This window comes from Solanum lycopersicum, chromosome 1 (genome assembly GCF_036512215.1).
Source record: "Solanum lycopersicum chromosome 1, SLM_r2.1".
NCBI lineage: Eukaryota > Viridiplantae > Streptophyta > Magnoliopsida > Solanales > Solanaceae > Solanum > Solanum lycopersicum.
The window spans coordinates 83,767,212-83,789,133 of NC_090800.1; the positions used below are offsets into that span (position 1 = coordinate 83,767,212).

The 21,922-nt window shown below is 33.0% G+C and overlaps 2 protein-coding genes across 5 annotated transcripts; one reads left to right on the forward strand and one right to left on the reverse strand.

Annotated features, from left to right (window-relative positions):
• Positions 1 to 98: 98 nt before the first annotated feature.
• On the reverse strand, positions 99 to 9,234 carry LOC101251515 (vacuolar protein sorting-associated protein 36). The gene is made up of 9 exons (XM_004230017.5): positions 8,431 to 9,234; positions 7,342 to 7,545; positions 4,264 to 4,357; positions 3,954 to 4,011; positions 3,736 to 3,805; positions 2,012 to 2,147; positions 1,860 to 1,944; positions 738 to 791; positions 99 to 629 (listed from the first exon to the last, which is right to left on the reverse strand). Exons 1-9 carry the CDS (start codon positions 9,040 to 9,042, stop codon positions 626 to 628), a joined length of 1,317 nt encoding a protein of 438 aa, XP_004230065.1. The 5' UTR covers positions 9,043 to 9,234; the 3' UTR covers positions 99 to 625.
• A 1,888-nt stretch (positions 9,235 to 11,122) lies between these two features.
• On the forward strand, positions 11,123 to 18,833 carry LOC101251819 (uncharacterized). Of its 4 annotated transcripts, none has more exons than XM_004230018.5 (10): positions 11,123 to 11,442; positions 11,549 to 12,088; positions 12,599 to 12,823; positions 13,314 to 13,511; positions 14,332 to 14,429; positions 14,527 to 14,582; positions 15,089 to 15,158; positions 15,893 to 15,983; positions 16,070 to 16,132; positions 18,029 to 18,833. In XM_004230018.5, the coding sequence occupies exons 1-10, from the start codon at positions 11,362 to 11,364 to the stop codon at positions 18,677 to 18,679; spliced, it is 2,073 nt and encodes a 690-aa protein (XP_004230066.1). In that variant the 5' UTR covers positions 11,123 to 11,361; the 3' UTR covers positions 18,680 to 18,833. The 4 variants fall into 4 exon arrangements, with proteins under 4 accessions (XP_004230066.1, XP_010327498.1, XP_010327499.1 ...); XM_010329196.4 differs by having other exon boundaries at positions 11,229 to 11,442; positions 16,073 to 16,132; XM_010329197.4 differs by having other exon boundaries at positions 11,229 to 11,442; positions 12,608 to 12,823.
• The last annotated feature ends 3,089 nt before the right edge of the window (positions 18,834 to 21,922 follow it).

The following is a 21,922-nucleotide window of genomic DNA, read 5'->3' on the forward strand; positions in this document are numbered from 1 at the left end:
GAACGAGTAGTTACCAGCAAAAAAACCATCACATTGTCTATCATCTCCATGCATTTTGTCATCCTTGACTATCTCAAATGTTATTAGAAGATTCCATATACTTCAAATCCACGAGTAGATACTGTATGGAGAAGCAATTAAACAGATCTAGTTGGTTACAATGAAGTCTTTGTGCATTCAATTACCAAAATGTACAACTAACAAATTTTTGTGTCTTGCATGGAAAACTGTGCTTACAAAACCATAATTTAGATCAAATCAACTCTTCATTTCTTTGTTTAAGGAACTAGAATCAGGTACCACCGTAGATTGTGTTGCCTTGTAATGCCTGCATAACGCAGACTTCTCTGTCCCTTATCAAGCTGAATTATGTAATTTCAACACGATTCCTGTGATCCAAGTACCCAAACATGCAATACCTAGGCAAGCCTAACCTTCTGATATCCCCTTCTGGCTCTCTTCAAGACAGGGTGGGAGGGGCACTTATCTTTTCCCCTGTTCATCCTATCTCCGCTCTCCCATTCAAGCTTTGACATAAATAAATTTCTATAAGGCACCTAAAGCAACAAATTGGCCCTGAAAGAGCGTGCTGATGCATGAAGCTATTTAACATGCTTCCTCTATTTCACCTGGGAAATTATCAGAAAGGAAAAAGTGAGGAGTTGAAACATCATTTTTATAATGCTGTTCTCATTACTGATTAAGAAAACCAAAAGTTGAAGTTACAAGTAGAAAACCTGGCATCAGAGATAACTTTGACCCATGTCTGATAGATTCCATAATCTTTCACTCTGCAACAGATAAATCTAGGATTATCACAACTCTCTCAACTATTTTACAGATTAGGAGAACATATAGAAGAAAAGATTTGACAGTATCAACAATAAGCAACAGATAACCATGTCGAGGACCTTCTAATAACAATAGTAAAAACAAAAGCAGACATTGGAAACCTTAAGGTCCCTCTGGCAGCAGAAGCACAATAATATGAACTCTAAATATTCCTAATTTTATGCCATAAGGTAGTGTTTCAGAACTACCCAAATCTAGCTTTGCTGGGAGCAACTCTAGTCCCATTTTCAAATCCTAGTTTAAGAACATAGAACTCATATTTTTTGAAGGCTCAAGTTTGTCCTGAAAATGTTAAATCTCACTTGAAGCAGACCAAATCGAAATCATAATAGCTACTGATAAAAAAGGCCCCACAGTCTTTTGCCACTTCTCTCCTCCTTTAGTCATTTATTTCCCTTTTTTCATTGTATATATTATCTTTACCTTCCCCTCAGAACCATAGTTTGCTAAAATCACACATGTCGGGGTTCTACACCTTTCTTTGAGAAGGTTGTATCATGTATGTCTTACATAGCAGCATTAAGTAATTACAGGTGAGCAAAAAGCAAAGGGAAGTTCCTTCCAATCTTGTAGGGATTCCCAGATGCTAAGAGTACCGCTTCTGCATCCTTTACTGTTTCTGATGGCCTCAAGTTTAAGTTGGACAGCATCATGGCAACTCCAGCCTTCCCATGTAAAACAATTTCAGAACACACTTAAGACTATCAATCACGAGCTTTTCTTCATGCTACACTAGTTATTATACCAATCAGACCTTATTGGACATTGTTGAATCATTTGACAATGTTATCAAAAGCTTAGTCTGTTAGAGGGATTCTCATAGTGGTCCCAAAAGTTTTTTGATGCCCAGAAAATGAACAAAGAGCATCTAATTAAACTAAATCTTGATCAATGAGCAGTCCCCATTCATATATAAAGTAACTAAGGGTAGTTCAAAACAAAGCCCTAACTACATCGCCAACATTATATGTATAGACTGGAAGAGATTGCATCCGCAAGTCACTTACAAGAATATATCATCAGCATCAACTTCTTGCAACAAATTGACGAAAAAGCGGAATCCATCTGGACTAACATCTCTGCACAGAAGTCCTGCGAAATTTGATCACAACTTAAGCATCACTTTCTAGGTGTTATAATTAGAATCCGCAGACTATACCTTTGCCCTCGGCTGCGAGAAGGTGCTCTTTAGCCATTGCTGGAGCAATTCCCAAAGTCATTGCAGCATCACTAGCAGTGACCCCTGCTCGTAAAGCATCAGGTGTAGTAACCATAGATCTAATTCTAGTAAATACCTGCAGTTAATAGCAGAATTGTGGGTATTAAAGTTATAGAAAGTATATTATACACCAGATATATTTAACAGGAATGGAGAAGGGCAGATTTCAAACTTCAATTGACTATTGAAAAGTCTTTTTTTTTGCTTCAAACTTAGCTGCACTCATGGTTATGTTAAGGAAAGGTACTCTTGGAATTCATTGAGGAGTCTAACAAGATATGAACAAGCTGTCATCATCTAGGATCTCAGTATGCCATAAGTGATCATATGTGATGTCAAGATTGCATCCGACTTTATGAACAAGATACTAATTTTTAATTTTTTTTTGAGAATGCAAACATAAGTAAATTACTAACTCTTAAGATTCCTGTTTACGAAGTGATTAAGTGGTGGCTCCTTTAGCCAAGAGAATTCGACGTAACTTGCTTCTCCTGGTTGCACAATTATTTCCTTAGCCTATCCACGTGATATCTATCTCTCTACTAGAATCAATGTAGAATGGTGTAAGACCTTCACATGCACCTTTAGATGACATTGGACATTAACATCCTCATTTTTGGGGGTTCACGCATGTACTTGGATGCGGAGTAGTGAGACCAGCTTTTTGAAGGTTGACTATGATACCACAAAGAAAGAAGAGAAATTTCTGGGATAAGTTCCCAAAACTGCCAGCATAGTGGCCTGATGAAACGGTACTGGAAGAATGATTACTGAGGAAAGGTTGGTGCCGCAGAACAGTCGGGAAAGGAGGCATCATCAAGCGGAGCAGATACTGAAAAATCTAAGCGGGAATGGTCACCAAAAAGGACAAGAGTTAACTTGTGAAGAAAAGGAAAAATTTTGGCCTGGAAGACAGCCTTTAGGAGGCTAGGTATCGGTAGGAAGAAGCAACTTATATCTCTTTTAAGATTGTTGTCTCTGATGCCATGTGAAAGAACCTAAATCTAAGTATCAAACCTATAACCTTAAAACAATGCATAGAGTGGCCCAAGACCTATAATACCTCAGAAAATTCCCATTATACCCTTTTGTTTGGTATTATTAACTCAACACTGTCAACACCGACTCAGTCTTATACAGTAACTAGACTTGTTTACCTATTCAATCATGGTCTACTTCAGCAATAACTTATATAGGATTTCTAATTTGCCTATGATTAAATATTGAATGAGTTGTATCTCAGCTACCATCAGACATCTGCTACTTCAGAGAATAATTGAATGTATATAATCACAAGAACTTGGTTTGACTTAACCTATTCAGTTATGATCTTTATAGGAATTCTAATTTGCCTATGGACTAAATATCTAATAAGTTGCATGTTGTCTACAACCAGGCATCTGCTACTCGAGAGAACAATTGATGACAGATATGATAACAAGAACTTGAGTTGTCAAAAATAAGAAGAAGAACTGTTTGATCCCAATATAAAGAAGGAGAACAATATGAAGTCTAAGAATTACTTAGAAGACTACAACCTTACAATAAGTTGAAGAAACACAATATAGGATGTAATCAGAGAGATCAGGGAAGACCCAAAAAAGCAAGAACCATATTGACAGAAAGGAGATGCTCAAACAGCAAAGACAATATAAATGTTTTACCTCAAAATCACTGTGGCTTTTGCTTTGGATGACCATGACACCACTATCAAACGTGCGAAGCATAACTGGTCTGTAAAAGTGAAGTGTTATTTCCAATTTTTTTTTGTGTGTGGAAGTAGTTGAAAGAACACCAAGTTCGCAAAATCTATAGTTGAGAACTAGTTCAAGGATGAACATAGATGCAAATATGTATATGTATAGGGAAAAAGGGAGCATACACGTCAAACTTCTCCCAGAGAGAACACGCACGCAGCAAATCGTCAGGTGAGATCAATTCTGTAAAATCGCATTAAAGGAGTTATAACAGCCTGTAATGGCACTGACAAAAAAATGAAGAAGAAATTATTAAGAAACTAAAGTGACAGACTTTGAGTTGACGACTTAATAGTCAATAGAACAACACACCCAGTATATTCCCAGGTGGGGTCTGGGTAAGGTAGGTGTACATAGATATTTCCCTTACCTCCTAGAGGTAGTGAGGATTTAATAGTCAATGAGAAAGAAAAAGGAAAAATTTTACAATATGACCTGTTCCACGAGCCCGGTTGAAAAGGCAATAGATGTCAATAAGATTAATCATTCCTCCAGCTCTCTCCAGTGGAATTTTCGCAAAATCTGCCAACTAAGTAACAACAAATTGTTATTTTCGCATATTACTGAAAAGAAAACATTTGCAAGATCACAAGGCAAGTAAAAGTATTCTATTTCTTGGACAAGAATAACAAAGAACTTGAAGAAACTGATAAGTCAGCTTTCTTCTACCCATGCCTCACCACTGTCCCCACAAAAAGATGGACTACAGTATCAAAAAGGTTGAAAGAACAAAAAAGTGACAAGGAACCTGACTGGAAACCTTTTGTACAAGAGGTCCACTAGCACAAGAGTAACTCTCCAACAGTTTTAGCCCTAAGGCATTGCACAAGTATATATTAAATAAAGCACTAAAACAAATAATTTATTTCTCAAATTATTCTTGTATGGTTCATTTCTGATAAAGCTGCAAAGAAAATCGGAATATGCTTGGAATCTCAAGGATCGCTCAGGTTTGACTATACTGTTGACAGCATTTGGTTTCTGGCATTTATCTTATGCTTGTGTGTAGATTAATACAAGGAAACTAGTGATGTTTTACTAAATAAGGTAAAACTTACATGGTAATCAAAGTAATACTTAAATGGGATGGAATGCGGAATAAGAAGGCGTGTATTAGCAACCGTGAAGGAGTTCTAAAGACAAAATATACCTTTAAACTATGCAACCCTACATAACAATTCATATATTATTGTCGCTGCATAACAGTGGTTGCATTATTATTCACCACATATCAATCCTTCCATTATTATTGAATACATAGACAAACCCTGCATTACTAGATCATGGACCAAATGAATTTGAAGTTTTAGCTTTCATATCTAAGGGACTTGGCCAAACATGTCAAACAGAAAATATCAATCTATCAACAATAGGAAACTAATAAAGTAAATTTTTAATCTCAACGATATCAAGCCTTAAATAAAAAATTGATAAGGTAGATAAAAACATTGAACATAATTGCTATATTAGCTCAGGAACCAGTAACAAAGTTAGTAAAGAGCATTATTTAACAACGCATGTTCACATCATCTTTAGCATATCGACAAGCATAAACTCCATAAGTTTATCTATCAGGCCACCTTTGGCAATTTCACTCCTTGTCATCAAATTCTTGCGCCAGAATCCCGGTCAAGAGCAAGTCAAACTGATTTATGATATATCAGCCAATCCTAACACTTAAGCTTTTTATAGTTCTCACAGTACTATCAAACCAAACTTTCTTGGCCTTCTAAAAACTTATTTAATGAGACAGTAGCATAACAAGACAATAGTAAGCAAGGAATATCAAATACATCAGAACAGATTTCTATAAATATATCATGAAAGAGAGAGGGGGGGGCTTCTACAACCAAAGCTCTGAACTTGGAAGATGACTAGTTCAACACTCTACGTTATGTTTAATTTGTAACCTCTTTTGGTAGATTTTGTATATTCGAGTAGGAAAGTTCTAAATGAAGTCATTATTTGTCCAGTTAAGGTTCTGTCGTGCATTGAAGACTATTCCATTTAAGACATTGACGCTACAAGGAAGGACAATATGCACCTAGATAAGAATAATTAGAGAGCACAATTGCAAAGTGGTAGGCCAAATGTGGAATCTCATGCTTAATTCATTCACCATTTATTTTGTGATACCTTGGTGAAGACAAACAGCTTTTTTTGATGAAATAAGATATACCAATAATAGGCACCCAGTAGATTCAAGTAATTACAATAACAAAAGAGATGTTATCTCCAGTAAAACATTTGACTAGGCTAATGATAAGGAGCTGATAAAATCCAAAAAGTTGACTGGGCAATTTAAATTAGTACGGAAATTCCAGCAATAGAGACTAACTAGGCATCTAGATATACAGTTTTTGTACAGGTGTAGTTTGAAGAAGGAATTCAAAAGCCTGGAAAGTTGTCCATCAAACAGTCATGTGGGTAGTTAGGAAGGGAGAAATTTAAGGGGCTCTGAGGCAAGCAAAAACTCTTTATGCCAGATACTTAGGACTCATATTTTCTGTAAACCTTTTTGGGTCCTCAAGCACCACCCCCATATGTACAGATGACTGGCTTGACTTTGTATGTAAGAGCTTGGACCTAAGAGTTCACGTATTAAGCCTTTTTGTGACTTATCAGAGAGGAGCAATACAAGACTATTTTTTTTTTTTGAGAAGGTAACAGTCTTGTATTATATTCCAAAAAATAAACCTGCCACAACTTGTAACAGGTCTACTAATTACAAATGAGTATCAGGAAGATCTTCAATCCTAGATAAACAAAATTATAAGGTGCCTAAAGCATTCATCACTGATTATAGATCTTCCATATACTCCTATTTACACCAAAAATGAAATAAAACCAAGCAATTCATCTTCATCCTCTGGATGCTGTTACTTTTGTTCTGGAAGCATCTGAGGTTCCTCTCTTTCCACACAGACCACCAGATACAGGTGGGGATGATCTTCCATCTTTCTTTGTGACCAGAAATGTCTCACTCGGGCCAAATTACATTCTATATCAACACATTAGAAACTTTCTATATACTCTTGATGTGCTCTTTATATTATTAAGAGTCAAAATAAGTTCTCTTTGGTGGCTACTTGCTTAACATTCTCATGATCCACTTTGAAATTTGCAACAAATCTGTTGAGTAAGTTATGGTCTTACACGGCCTGAATTACAATTAAGATTGATACCTGTAATCTGTGGGAAGACCTGTTGCACTTAAAAGTTTTGTTGCTGTAAATTTAACTATTGCTTGGCTCTCAGATAAATCACTGGTTCACAGGTCCAGCAAAAAGAAAGATATCAAAGATTTAACAGCAAAAGAGAAATTATAGCCATGGGAGTGGAGATTTTTTTATTAAATCATCAGGTAGCAACATGTTCTTATCGAAGTCAAAAGGCAAAGACAACATTTCATATGTGCTTGCGAACATTGGCATCTAACTTAGCTGCATTTATAATCAAGACTAGCTCATAAAAATGGATACACTTACTAACATAGCTACCAGGATAAAATACCTGCCGAGATAATTGTTGATGATACAATGCACCAGCAGATTCTTTAGTAACAGGAGACACAATACCAACACTTAATAGCAATTCTTGCATCTCTTCTTTGGTTCCATTTTCCTCATCATTTGTGCCAGTGGCCTGACTAGTTGAGCCGGAGAGAAGCTTTGCTCTCATTCTCTCTGCTAGAGTCACCATTTCTTTAGCTTTATTCTGTATATGAGAATTATATCAACCAATAGTAGAGACATATGCAGATAGGAAACTTAAGTTATCAACCAAACAGACCGATTTGCATATGTAAAGAGTTACCAGAACTTCTAGAATTGTCACTTAGCCAAAACAAAATAAATATAGCATAATAAAATCGATAAGCCAACTGTTTAAGTATGAAATGTAGTATTGTCAATTAAACATGTAACCCTGATATCTGAGTGTAACTATAAGAACTTAGTCCATTCAATCATTAGACTGGCAAGTTCTCCCAAACTCTCTTCCTCCTCTATTTTGGCATCAGCATCAATTACTTAACATGAAGTACCTAATCTTTCTTTCTTTTTATTATGGATAAATTCCACCGTATATATTCCCACATCCAAATAAATCTTAGTCAGTACATTGTTATAATTGAAACCAAATTTTCCGCAGGCTAACTCTTGCATGCTTCATTTCATAAACTAAATTGCATATCTTCCAATATGCAAACCCAAGAAGTTCCTTTACCCATCAACAAAAAAAAGATCTTTCATATCAAGATGAGCACTTTTTTTTTCATAACTGCAGTGTCTGGACCAGTGCACATTAGCAATTTCCAATATACATGTCACCTCACGACAGCAACAAGTACGAATAACTCTGTGCACCAAGACTATGACAGAAAAGAAAAAATCACCTAGTAATTTTTGTCAATGTTGGAACTTAAACCAATGACCTCATGGTTCTCAACCCATGTAACACCACTATGCACATTGATGCCAAACCTCACATATTTTAAAGCTAATATGAATGCTTATTGCACCTATTCTTTACATATTGACCAAACTTCCAAGTCTACATATAAAATAACCAAACAGATAAAAGACTTAAACTTTACCATACCATAAGAGCGTTCAAATCCTGAAAAGCTTCCTGCAAGCTCTTATCAGTATTCTCCCATATTTCCTGCTCTTTCCTCAATATCCCAGCTACCCCAACAACTGGCATCCTCACCGCCAATCCTCCGTCAACACCCGACCCATGACCTGATCCTAACCCAGAACCCGAAGCCTCCTGCCCAGATTTTTTCCCATCTTCCCAAGCCTTCTTTCTCCATGCTTCCCAAAACTTCTCCACGAAAGATTCAATATCCGATTTCCCCCTAAGAATCAAAGTAATCACCACGACCCCTTTCGTGCCCTTTTCACCCAGTGATGCCTGAAATCGGAATCTTGGGCTAGCGAACATTGACTTGATGGACCTTTTGAGGGAGAAGATGTGGGTGACGGCTGAGAGAGGGATGAAAATGGCAGTAGGGGAGGTGGTGGATTCTTGGACCCAGATAAGACGATGAGTTGTGAGAATAACGACGCCGGCTTTTAGGTTTGGGAAACTGGGGGTTTCTTCAGAAAAGAGGTCAACGGAGGAGAGAAGGCTGCACTCTACTTCACCTGGTTGAAGAACCGGTCGCCCACTCCCGGTGAGCTGTGCCGCCGGTAGCCAATTTCCGGCCATACTGGCAAATTTTCGGGAAGTAGTACTCTGAAGACGAACTGAATAAACTATAAATTGACTTCACAGATCAAATTTAGTAATTAAAAAGATTTTTAGATAAACATTATTTTGTTTTGCTCTAATAAGTTGAAATTTGCAGTTTCTTTACAATAATCATAACTTAAAATTGGCAATTATTGTTGTATTTATCAACTAATCGTGCAACGGATAGTATATATACTAGTTATAATTAATGATAAATATTAATTAAGAATTAAGTGTATAGTTATTGTTTGATATTCTAAAATGATGATAAATATAAATTAAGAATTAAATGTATAATTATTGTTCGATATTTCAAAATAATATAGTCGATAGCAATTATTGGATGGAGTAGAAATTTGCTTCATCCATGATAATTCCCTAGATTCAATTCATTTAAATACTAGATTCAAGTTAAAAGAGAGAAAATAAACAACTCTCTAGATATTTTTTCTATTTCATATTAATTAAATTTGTGAAGCAATATATATCGATTAAGAAAAATATTTAAAGATATAATTTTAATGATACTTTTTTGCTATTGCCCTTAGTGAAATGATAGATACAACTTTGTAAGTAGGCACTCCCTTAAGGTGTTTTACACACTTTAAAAATAAATTAAGGCATAAAATGAATATAGTTTTTTTATTTTTACACTTATTAATTATTATCAAATTTATTAAAGTTGTCACATTAAAAATCTAAATGAAGGGTAAAATTGGAAAAACACTCAAAAATATTTTTGAAAAATGAACAATTAAATTAATTTTAAAAAATGAAAATCCCTAAAAAGATTCAATTATTATGAAATAAAGGGAGTAATATATCTTCTAGAGAGTATCAAACTTCATTCGAAGACAAATTCGAGAAAAACATTGAAAACTCCATACTAAACTTTAAACAATTCAATTATTTTAAATAAAAAATAATTTTTGCTAATTTGAATTAAAGGAAGTATAATAAAAGAATGAAAAATCATTTCACTTCTATTGTAATTTTATTATTTGATTTTTTAATATCTATATAGACTTAATAATAGTTGAGTATTATTGATTTGGTAAAATACTTGAGTTAATACTTTTTAATAAATAATTATCGATTTTAGCGATATTTTTATATATTATCATTTATAGCAATACTATGTTAAATATGCAATATGTATTAAAAGTAAATTATATATGCAATAAATATATATTATATTGTATATATTATACTTGTTTCGTAAGAAAGTGACACATTGTATTATAAGTGTATTAAAATATTATGATAAATGTATTAATCATCAATAAAATTTGTATTATATGTGAATAATAAATTGTTGTCTGTAACATGTATTAAAACTGTATTATAAATATGTTAAAAGTGATCAAGTAAAAAAAAAAATTATTAATATAAACGATAAATATTTTCTTAATATAATTTATTTATGTAAGTTTCCTTACTGATTTACAACATTTGCTTTTTAAATTTGAAAAAACTTTATTGTTTGAATCTACAGTACTTTGTTTTCTCTCTATCTACTTCGTAATAATCCATTTTGATAAATATGTACTATATTTTTCCTCTTAAAATAATTTTCTTTTCCATTTGAATGATACATAAATAATATGTATATAAATATTATTAATTGATTTTTTCAAAATAATAACTAAATTTATTCTTTAAACGCTTATTTTAGAACAACTTCCAATGGAGTTATCTTGATGTTTGGTTTGAGCCCCTATGTCACAATGATGATAGCTTTACTTTTTTGGCTAACAAATTAAATTATTTAATTGTTCTATCACGTTATTGAGTGTTTATGTTTATCAAAAGAAAATATATTAATTAGATAAGTTTTTTACACTAAACAAATTTATTGATGTTCATAAGTTAATATTTTTTCTGACTGATTTAAATAGATTGAGATTAAAAAAAAATAAATATACTTTTCATTTTTATTTATCGAGTTTATATTTGTCTTGTATTCTTATAAGATCTGAATTCAACATTATATATTAACATACATATATCTCTGATATATAGTTCATCATCAATACAAAAATTTATTTTATTCAATATTGATACATTATATTTTACTTATGATAATTTTGTTAAAAAAAATTTTTGTTACACATCGTTAATTTTGAACTATTGTTAAAAATAATAGGGTTTATCATGCATTTATGAAAATTTACCCAAAATATATTTATTGAAACCTTCGTTTACTCTAAAACCCTAGAAAACTGGAACTTTGAACTGTCCTTAAACCCTTGTCTCCCTCACTGTGCTACATGAACTCTTGCTCTTCGAAGAACCATGTTACCGGGTAGAAATTCACGGCCTCAGCATCCATCTAAGTTTCAGGCCAATGGAACTGCTCCTTCACCTCCCCTGCAGGTTCTCCTATATACGGTTTTTTTGCGTCTTATGTTACTATTTTGTCTCTAAGTTGATTATATGTTTAGATTCTTGATTTTGGTTATTTTTTGTTAAATTTCATCAGGTTATGGGTAACCCAGCAAGTTTTATGCCAAACCATATGCAAATTCAGTCTCAGATGGCAATTCCAAACAATAACCCGAATACAAACTTTTCCTCTGGGCAGCTTTTGGGGTACCAAGTGAATCAGATGAATAATGCTAATTTTCAACAAAAAGGTCAATTCTTGGGGCAAAATATTGTTAACCCACCTCAGTTCTTGAATCAGAATGTTGGTTTTGGGGGTATGCCCAATCCAATGCAAAATATGAATCAGTTTCTGCAAATGCAAATGGCTATGCAAATGGCAAGTTATGCTCAGGCTCTTTCAGGGAGTGTTCCAATGTATCCAAACCAGGTGCCTCAGGGTATGGGAATTCAAAATTCTAACATTGCTTTGAATAATGCACATTTTGGTCATGCGAATGCAAGTGGAAATTTGTCTAAGCAAATGGCTAATGGAAGTCAGCAATTGCAAGGGCAGTCGCCAGTGATGAACTCTTTTGGTGTTGTTCAGCAGCAACAGACTCAGAATTTCAATTCTCCTGCTTCTGCTAACCCACAGGTCAATACAATTGGTTCCTGCATTCTGTTTTGCTGTACTTCAAAAGCACATTTGTTTAAGCTGGTTTAATTTCTTGCCATGTAGTGCTTTGGCTGTCTTCTCTTAGACCGTCTTAATATATTGAGTGCAATATGTTTTACTGGTTAATTCCATATGTTATATGCTTCCATTCATTCTCTTAAGATGATGAAGCATTGATAGATTGTGATGAGCCTCCTTAGCTAGTAGCATGCTAGGAAAAGAAGTAACATTGAGCTAAGCAAAAAGTCATGTCGTTTGTGTACTTATAAATGATGTTGTCTTAAGTAACAGCGTAGCTATATAACTACATTATTTCTCGTTGTTATGGCTCTTGTTTGACACTTTCTACAGGACATAATTATTGTTAATGTGAACTGGAGTAAGCTGTGTTATAGAGGAGAGCTGTTCCTGTTATTGGATGCACGCATATGTGATGCTTGTTTTAGCCAGCAACGTTTGTTAAAGCATGTTTCTGCTTATTCATACTAGGTTTCTCAGGCTATGGGTCCTCAAAGTTCCAATTTTGGTATGAATGCTCATTTGGGTCTTGTGAATGCCAATGTAGCCGCCCAGCAGTCTAAGAGTGGCTTGTCCAAGCAAATGCCTAATGTGACTCAGCAATTGCAAGGACAGTTGCCTCTGATGAATTCTTTTGGCTTTGCTCAGCAGGCACAAACTCAGAATTTTAATGCTCCTACTTCTGCTAATACACAGGTGAATTCACTTGGATCCTGCATTCTGTGTTGCTGTACTTTTAACTCCATAATTTGTTAGAGCTGGTTTATTTTCACCAAGTAATTCTTGGTCATCTTCTCTTAGACCGTTTATTCTATTGACTGCAGTATGCACTACCGCAAAAACTCCTAAATAGCACCCTGCCTTTCGCTTAAGATTCAAGATTCTGTAGCATAATAGATAGTAATGAGCCTCCTGAGTTAGTAGCATGGTGGGGAAAAATGTCGTCTTACAACTGGTAAAGGATGTTGTCTGATTTGTAGCCTTGTGGTATGACGACATTATTTTTTACAGCTAGGTCATTGGTATTTTTCATCGGACACTTGCTACATGACATAACTATTGTTTATTCAAGTGAATTGGAGCTAAGCTGCATTATAGAGGATAACTATTACTGTTTGTGCTCCTGTAATGCTTATTTAGCTAGAAAGTTTTGCTAAAGCCTGTGTTTGTGTATTGTTCAAACTAGGTATGTCAGGGTATGGGGCCTCAAATTCCCAATTTTTCTATGAATGCACAGTTGGGTCTTTTGAATGCCAATGGAGCTGTCCAGCAAATGCCTAATGTGAATCAGCAAATGCTAGGCCAGTTACCTATGATGAATCCGTTTGGCTTTGTTCAGCCACAAACTCAGAACTTCAATGCTCCCGCTTCTACTAATACACAGGTGAATTCACTTGGTTCTTGCACGACTATTTTGCTGTACTTTAGCTGTGTTGTGTGTTCGAAATGGTTTTTTTTTTTTACTAAATAGTTACTTTGGTTATCTTCAATTACAGTCTTAATCTATCATCCACAGCATGCATTACCTAGTTATATAAATTAAGGAAATGGAACTGCTTGTTCAAGAGCTTACTTGAAATTCCCACGGTTTGAGCACTTTCTTTCACTTAACATGATTACTTGGTAATGGATGCTATCTTTAGCTTATTTTGTTCTTCTATGGCAAATTATTTGTTCTAGCTTGTTCATTTGAAAGTCATATTTGACACCTCCCACAGAAATATAATTGTTTGTTCTTAATGAAGATTGGAGTATACAAGTTGTTTTATGGAGGAACACTTCCATTTTTTGATTTGTGTCAATAGCATGATTCTTGTGTTAGACAGAAAAGTTGCTAACAAATGGTTCTGCTTATTGTTTCAATATCAGTTTTGGGGTAGGATTTAATTTTAAAGAACACTTGGCCGCATGCTTATTCTAAAAATATTAAATCAAATTTAGAAGGCTTTATAACTTGCGCAAAAGTTACAACATCAGATTAGATTTCTGTAACTTTAAGTTACAAGTCATTGGTAAGTCTCAATGCATCTAGGATCACAGTGATATAATTTGCGTAAAATAAAGTACAGTATTTAAAAACAAATAGATAACATAAAAGTCTTCTTGATCTATGCATTTTTGCTCTGGGAGAATCGAGGGCCATTTGGGCTATTCACATTTGATGTTTCTTCTGTATCATCTTAGTCCTATTAATTATTTTGCAGGCAAATCGTGGATGCATTGTTGGGATTAGCCCATCAAAAGGCAACCAGCAAAATTCTTATAATAGTAACTTCTCGAGGAATCAAAAGCACGATGCTAAGTATGTTCTACTCTTCTGGTTCATTTATGTTTCTTTGTTCTATATATAGCTTTTATTCATTTATTCCTTTCCTGATCTCCATTTTCTGCATATCTAGGAATTCCAAGTTTGGTAAAGGGAAGTTCTCAACTCATAATAAAAACCTGGAAAAAGGTGAGTGTTGTCTTGGTTTTTTGCTCATTTTTCCATCTTACCTATCCCTATGATTTGTCAATTCTAACATGTCCCTTTTTTTGGATGAAGCAAGTAATTTCATGAAAAAAGCATAAAAAAGATGCATTAGCTCAGGATTTGTCATTGGAGATTACACAAAGTCTGGCTTCTATACATAAAAAAAAGAATGCACTGTTATTTGATTTTCCACTAGCATGAATTGAATGTTTAGTATTTCCTTAATAAACTTCATGATATAATTTAACCATTGTAGTAGTTGGAGATGCAATGACCAGTATTGAATTTGTAGGTTTGAATTCTGGATAGAAAAGAACTTTGTGAAGAAACACCACTCATCTTGTATACTGTATCTTTCTCATTTTATGTATATCTCATTCGTTTCTGGATATATGTTGCTTGTAAGGTCAGCAGTTCTACTTGTATATTGTGATCATTGCTCTTGAATTGCTTGTAGTAACTACTTTCATTGACTCATTTTTTATCAGGTCATCACAGAAATGGGGAGAAAAAAAATATTCATTCTAATTCAGTGAAACCTGAGATGGAGAAAAAGAGGTACTTCTCGGTTTTAGTGGAATCTTATGTTGCATTATATGCAGCAGTAAGAGAAGTCTTATTGACATTTTTTTCAGTCAGTTCTGAGAAGTTCTCTGACTACAATTTTGCAAGGAAGTTTTTTTTTTTTTTTTGGTGTGTGCGCCTCTTGTCTTTCTTGGTGATCAGCTTTTTAACTTTCTTGAGACATTACATGCCATTAGTTTGTTTTCAAGAAGTTGATCAGTAAATACTTCAAAAGTTCAATGTGGATAATAGGGATTTTTTTAGATTCACTAGCAATAAAGTAGAAAATGATCTATTGTATTACCAACTAATAGTTCAATTATAACAACGTCCTTAAACAATCAAATTGGTTTTTCTGTATGTCATATGAGAGAATGGAAAGCCCTCGTAAAATTGAATGTCGCCTATATCTGGTACCTGTGCTTGTGGAAAGTAGCAGTTACCCAGTTGAGTAGCATGATGGTTTCTTGTTTGATTTCTATTTATGATGGGATGTTGTTCTGAAAAGAATAGCAGCATAATCAACTCCTATTAACTTCTGCCATGTTTCAGGAGTTGATCTTTAGATTTTGTTGTTCTTTTGGCAGTTGTCTTCACTATTTTCTGAACTGCTACCTCTCAAGTCTTCTTCATTTAAATCACCTATGTTTTCTTGTACTTTATATTTGTTTTTCACTTTTGTTTGATTTTTGATTTATTTTGTGTGGATATTACTCTGTGTTGCAAAGACCTCTCATGGTGACTTACTCAGCGCAAGAAATTCAACAGTGGCGGGAAGAACGCCGTAAGAACTACCCTTCAAAAGGAAACATTGAGAAGGTTGGTTACCTCTACTTGAAAAAGATGTTTGTACTTGAATGTATAGGAACATGACATATCTTAAGAATAAATATGCTTTGCTGCAGCAGCTAACAGGGAAAATGGTAGAGTCCGAGGGTAATTCGAATGCTGCTAAGTTGCGCCGTCAGGTATGTTGATATCTCAAAATTAGCATCCTGTGTCATCAGAAGTTGCTTTTAAGATGCGAACTGTGTAATTTGTTTTTACGATTAATACCTGTTATATCTGTGTGCATGCGTCTCTGTGTGTAGATTAATGTTGTCTAAGTGAACTTCTTCTCCTGTGACATGAAAGTCCTAAGGTTTTTATTTACATATTTGTTTGCTGAACTGGTCATCAAAGAAGATAAACAAAATTTAACTCAGTGGCTGTCCGTCTTTGGCTTGAGGTTGGCAACACAATTTCTTTCCTCAAGCTCAATTTACATTTTATGCATATTCCGCAGTTGATGAAAACCACTAGTTTTAAGAAGAGCATATATCTGCAGCCCAGGGTCCACTAGTTTTAAGAAGAGCATATATCTGCAGCCCAGGGTCCACAGTTTTATTCTTTTCACTGTTTGCATTGTGTTGTACATGAAAATATTATCTTTAGTGCACATAGGCTGAAGTTAGTGTAGCTTAGGTATATTGTCCAAACTACACCTTTTTCTTGTTGTATCCATCCTCCCATTGGATGCTAGATTGAGATACTACGGTAGAAATGAGGAACACCTGCCTGTTTCTACCCCTTCCTGCTTCATATGAAAAGTAAGCATGAAAAGACAGCTATTGAAGAAATGAATGAGCTATGTGTTTCTTCTTCTTTGCAAAAAGAAGACGTATTATCGAAGTGAGTAGAATTGTATGATGAATTCATTTGTTAAATCAACTAAAAAATTTGAGGATAGTATTTTGATGTACTCTCTTCATTTGGATCTTCATGATGTTTCTAATGTTTTCTATTTCTAGAGATGCTATATTAATACCATTGAGGTCCATGCTAAGTTCAAAATACATATTCCTTCCCTCAAAGAAAGACACGAATCACGTACTCTTGACTATTTTTCAGTTGTCTCCAGATTTTGTTAGATTTTGTTTGGACTATAATCTTAAGAAATAAGGGAGGTGAATGTATGCAAATTGAATATTGGTGAGTGGAAAAATAGCTGGGTCTTTGGTTTTCTCTCTCTGTTGAGACTGGAGAATAGCGTACAGTCTTTATAGGATGTGATGTTAAGAATTTGGCAGCTCAAGTAGGAAACTTGAAGGCTTTCTGAAATTTTCTCTTCCATAATAAGCTAAAGATCTTGTGCATTCCTCCTCTAATCTCTAAAAACCTTCTCAAAATTCCTTTCTTGCGTAGCAGGTTCTAGTCTCAAGATCACGGGAACTGAACCTTTACTCTTTGTTTGCTTTCTTTACACATTTTAATTAACACTGCATGTCTATGAGGATATCCACACACCTCCCAACATTGAATGTTTTTCATTTAACTCTTTTGTTTGTCCAAAGCTTCTTTTATAATTAGCTAAAGATGCCTGCGCAATATCTGAAATGCAAGCATGTTATAGCTTTCTTCTGAAGGCTGAACCTAAATGACCGATGGTTTTGTTATCAAGACTTGCATATTAATCATATGCTGAATTTGCATTTATGCTACACTTTAGAGAAGTTCCATACTTGGAGGAAGTAAATGAACAGTGGTTCCCCTTGTCCATTCAATGTACATATATTTTCCACACATCTCTGTTCATCACACAAATAGCTTCCACATCTTTGCCCCTCTGTTATCTTAGAATGCTACTCGTCTTTATACCACTCTGATTGCACTAAATATATTCTACTTCCTGTACATTCCTGATCGTCCTGCATGGCTAATGTAAATTGTCCATGGACCTATTATTTGATCATATACTTGTATTATTTACTCTTTAGCAAGTTTAATAAGGCTCTCTCTCTCTCTCTCTTCATCTGTTTCATTGTCTGTATTTACTGGCGATTCTTAACCATTCATGTTGGTTTAATTAGTTGAACTTTCTGCAGCAACTTAAGGAAATTCTAGCCAAGCAGGCTGAGTTAGGTTTTGAAGTTGCAGAAATACCATCATCCTATCTGTCAGATACTGAGAAACAAGTGGATGGAATGGAGCAAAAAAGGCCACTGAGTAGAAAAGAAAGGTTCCAAAAAAGGTTCAATAAAAAAGAAAAGTTCAACCGAAATGATCGTTTCTCCAAGAAACGAAGATTTGGAAACTCCGATTCACCAAACACTTGTGATCAGAAGGACTTTCCTACTGGAAAACAGGATGTGAACCGTGAATCTGTAACTCAGGTTACAAAAAGTGCGAGAGAATCAACACTGCTGCAGAAACTATTGAGTTCAGATATTCAAAGAGATAAACGACGCCTATTGCAGGTCTTTAGGTTCATGACCATGAATTCTTTCTTTAAAGATCAGCCTGGGAAACCCTTGAGGTTTCCTCGAGTGTTACTTAAGGAAACGGGGAAAGAAATTGAAGCTGCTGAAGAAATATCTGATGCTATAGATACAAACATTGAAAAATCATCATCAGACGACGACAATGACAACTACGAAGAAGACAATATTGCTGAATTTACAGAAGCAGTTAGTGAGTTACAAGAAGATAGTAGCAGTGAAAGTGAAGAACCTGAGGAAGAACAAATCTCTAGTTAAACAAAACAGCCTGTATCTTTGTCACTGTTTATTGTATATGCTTGTTTGTTATCTTCCATCTTAATTATGTGTAAATTCTAATGTCTAATATCATAGCTGGTACTGAAATTTTGATTTTCAAGGTTTATTTGATGAAACTTTTGGGCATGTAGAATAGCAGTGATGTCTGTTAGTATTGGTTTATTTCGAGTGTACTACGTGGTCGTTTTGTAGTTGGTTAAAGTTATTCAGTAATACATAGAACCTCAGGATAATCCTTGGTTAAGTATATGATTATATGAAATGTCAATATTGGAGGGAAAATAAAACAATGTTCATTGATGAAGAATATTTAATTTTTAATAACTACTTAGCAATAAAATACACAAACTAGTAGTTTCATGATTGAGAAAAGTGGTGGCATTAAGCTGTTGAATATACCATCCCAGCTTTATAAAACATAATTATTATATTCTATCAATTTGAATTCAACACGTTAATTTCCCTATGAAAGATCAAAGAAGAAGCTAAATTAAATTATTTGATTAGGAACGTAGTTTAAAAATAAAATATGTATAAATTAGTCAATCAGAAGATTCATAATGTCTAGTAGTCAAATAACGATCAAAAGTTTAGATTAATATTACTCATTTTTTTTCACGTTAAGTGGAGAATAGTATGTCTTTGATAACTATACATCAATATTTGCTATTATAACTTTTGTTAATTCTCTAATTAACTATTAAATTTAGAGTATCATCAATTAATCATTATATACACGATTTAAAATTAAATAAGTGATTTCTACTCTATTTTGTGTATATGCGTAGGTACGTAAGTAAAAATTATTGTTCTAGAAGCACATCTATGTAATTTAATTTAAATAAACAATATGCAAGGTAGGGGTAGAGAGGGGGCTACGGGAGTTAGGTTGATATGATGCGTGTTGAAGAGTAGGGTATAATGTCACTTGTTAAATTCTTAATATTAAAGTCGTATTCTTTATTTAAGAAACTTATTTTAAAATTAAAAAATATATTTTTCAAAAGTTTTCAGGAATTAAACCCGAAAAACAAATACAAATTTAAGTTTCTAGAAGTGGAAAATTCTATTACGTACTTATTCTTGTTTTGCTTGGGTTGTAAAATTCAAGTTACTCCTCTATCTTTGATTAATCGTTTATCTTTTCTATTTTAATTGTTTTTTCATTTTTGATAAATCTAGAAAGAATAAAAAAAAAATTTACTCATTGTACCCGCAATTAATTACTTTAAAAAATATAAAACTTTTTGAAAAACTTAAATTTTTAATTCACCTACTTCATAAATTAATAGGAGCAAAACAATAAATCATTATATTAATTATTATGAACAGAAAAATAGTACTATTTGAAAGTACTAAAAATTATTTGAATTTAGACTAGAAATTCCTGCAACAACGGTCAAAATACGATTTCTCTCTAGGGTGCCGCGTATATAGGGAAAATAATAATAATAATAATAATAATAATAATAATAATAATAATAATAATAATTAATTTACGAAAAAGAAGATTCCAAAAAATGAGACATCTCAAAGTGATTGGTTCAAATTATTAAAAAAAATTGCATAGTGCGACTTTCCTAACGTGTAAAATCTGGAAACAAATTAGCTTCCTATGTATATATATACTTTCGTCGTTTATTTTTATTTTTCGTATTTGATAAAAAATTGAAGAGATAGGGAATATTTATTATTCTATTATAATTTTTATTAATAATAATTTTTTTCTTTCTTAAAAGATAATAAAAATTTCACATAAATAATTAACTACCTGATTTGAAATATAATTGTTCATGAATAATTAAAAAGGAATAATTATGCCTGGTATTAATTAAAGACGACATTATATACTTAGCTCTTGTTAATTAAGTGTTATGTTCGGAAAAAGGGCAGATCAAATTAGGTTTAATATTTTAATCAAATTCCAAATCGATTAAATATAAGAGAAATATTTTATGTATAAATAATAAGTCTTAGATTCTAGTGATGTGTAGATTAAGTTCTTATTTATAGTATTAAATCACTTCAACGATTTACGAGAGTGATCTTGAAAATAAATAATTTTAAATTTTTATTCTATTTTTTTAATCCTGAAGATTATTTTATGAAAAAATGATTAATGGACTAAAATCTACGTCACAATGTCAAGAACCTAAAAAGGGGAAGACTAAAGGAAAAGAGGGGGAAAAACCTTAAGAGGATTTAAATCATTTATGCATGAGAGTAAATCACGTATAAATTAAAATTATGATGGAACGATAACTATTTTATTTTTCATTAAATAATTTAGACTTAAATTTTATTAAATATAAAATCTTTCTTATTAGGTAATGTTTTACTTTTAATAGAAAATTTTCTGAAGTGAATTCTAATTTGATGGAATTTTAATATAAATATGATAAAAATAAAACTACTTATAAAAAACAAAAGTGACACATATCAAAGTAGCAATATATATTATGCAACTCTCAATCATATTTAATTCTTCAGTCAACTACAATTTTTACGTCACCAGCAATCATGGTAGTTCTATATATTTATGATATATTTTTTAAAGTTTTTTCTATTATAGAATATCGTAATTTTACCCGAATAAACGGATAGATGTATGATTATTTATCATGATTTTTTTTTAAAAAAATATAACTTATTTATTTTAATATATCTATCTATCTATATATATGTATATAGTTATTTATCAATTAGCTATTTTTAATTTTATCATATTTTGATTAATTCTTCGAAAAAAATAATATCGAAGTGCAGTAGGTTAAATTTTTTTTTTTTTGTTAAAGAAAAGTTAATTGAATTTTTGACCCTAAGTTGTGCTTTTAAGTCAGATAAACGCTCACAAAATTTATATTTCTTTAGTTAAATTATCGTAGTAACTCGAAAATGGCCCAACTAGTGTCCATGATAGAATTAAAGATTTTATATATATTATATATAAAGATTAATATTAATGATTACTAATATAAAGAATTATAAAAATCTACTAATAAGCTGTCATGAAACAGTGCTTTAAAATTAATTTCCTAGTAAGCCATTAATATTAGATTTTAATACTCTAAATGCAGGTTATTCCAAATGACTGTGGGCATAATGAACACATAATAAAAGTGTTATTATTAATAATTTTGGTTCTAATTTGAAAAATATTTTGCCTGTGATCTTAAGTATTCATTACAATGGAAAATGTCATCTCCTTGAATTATATATATT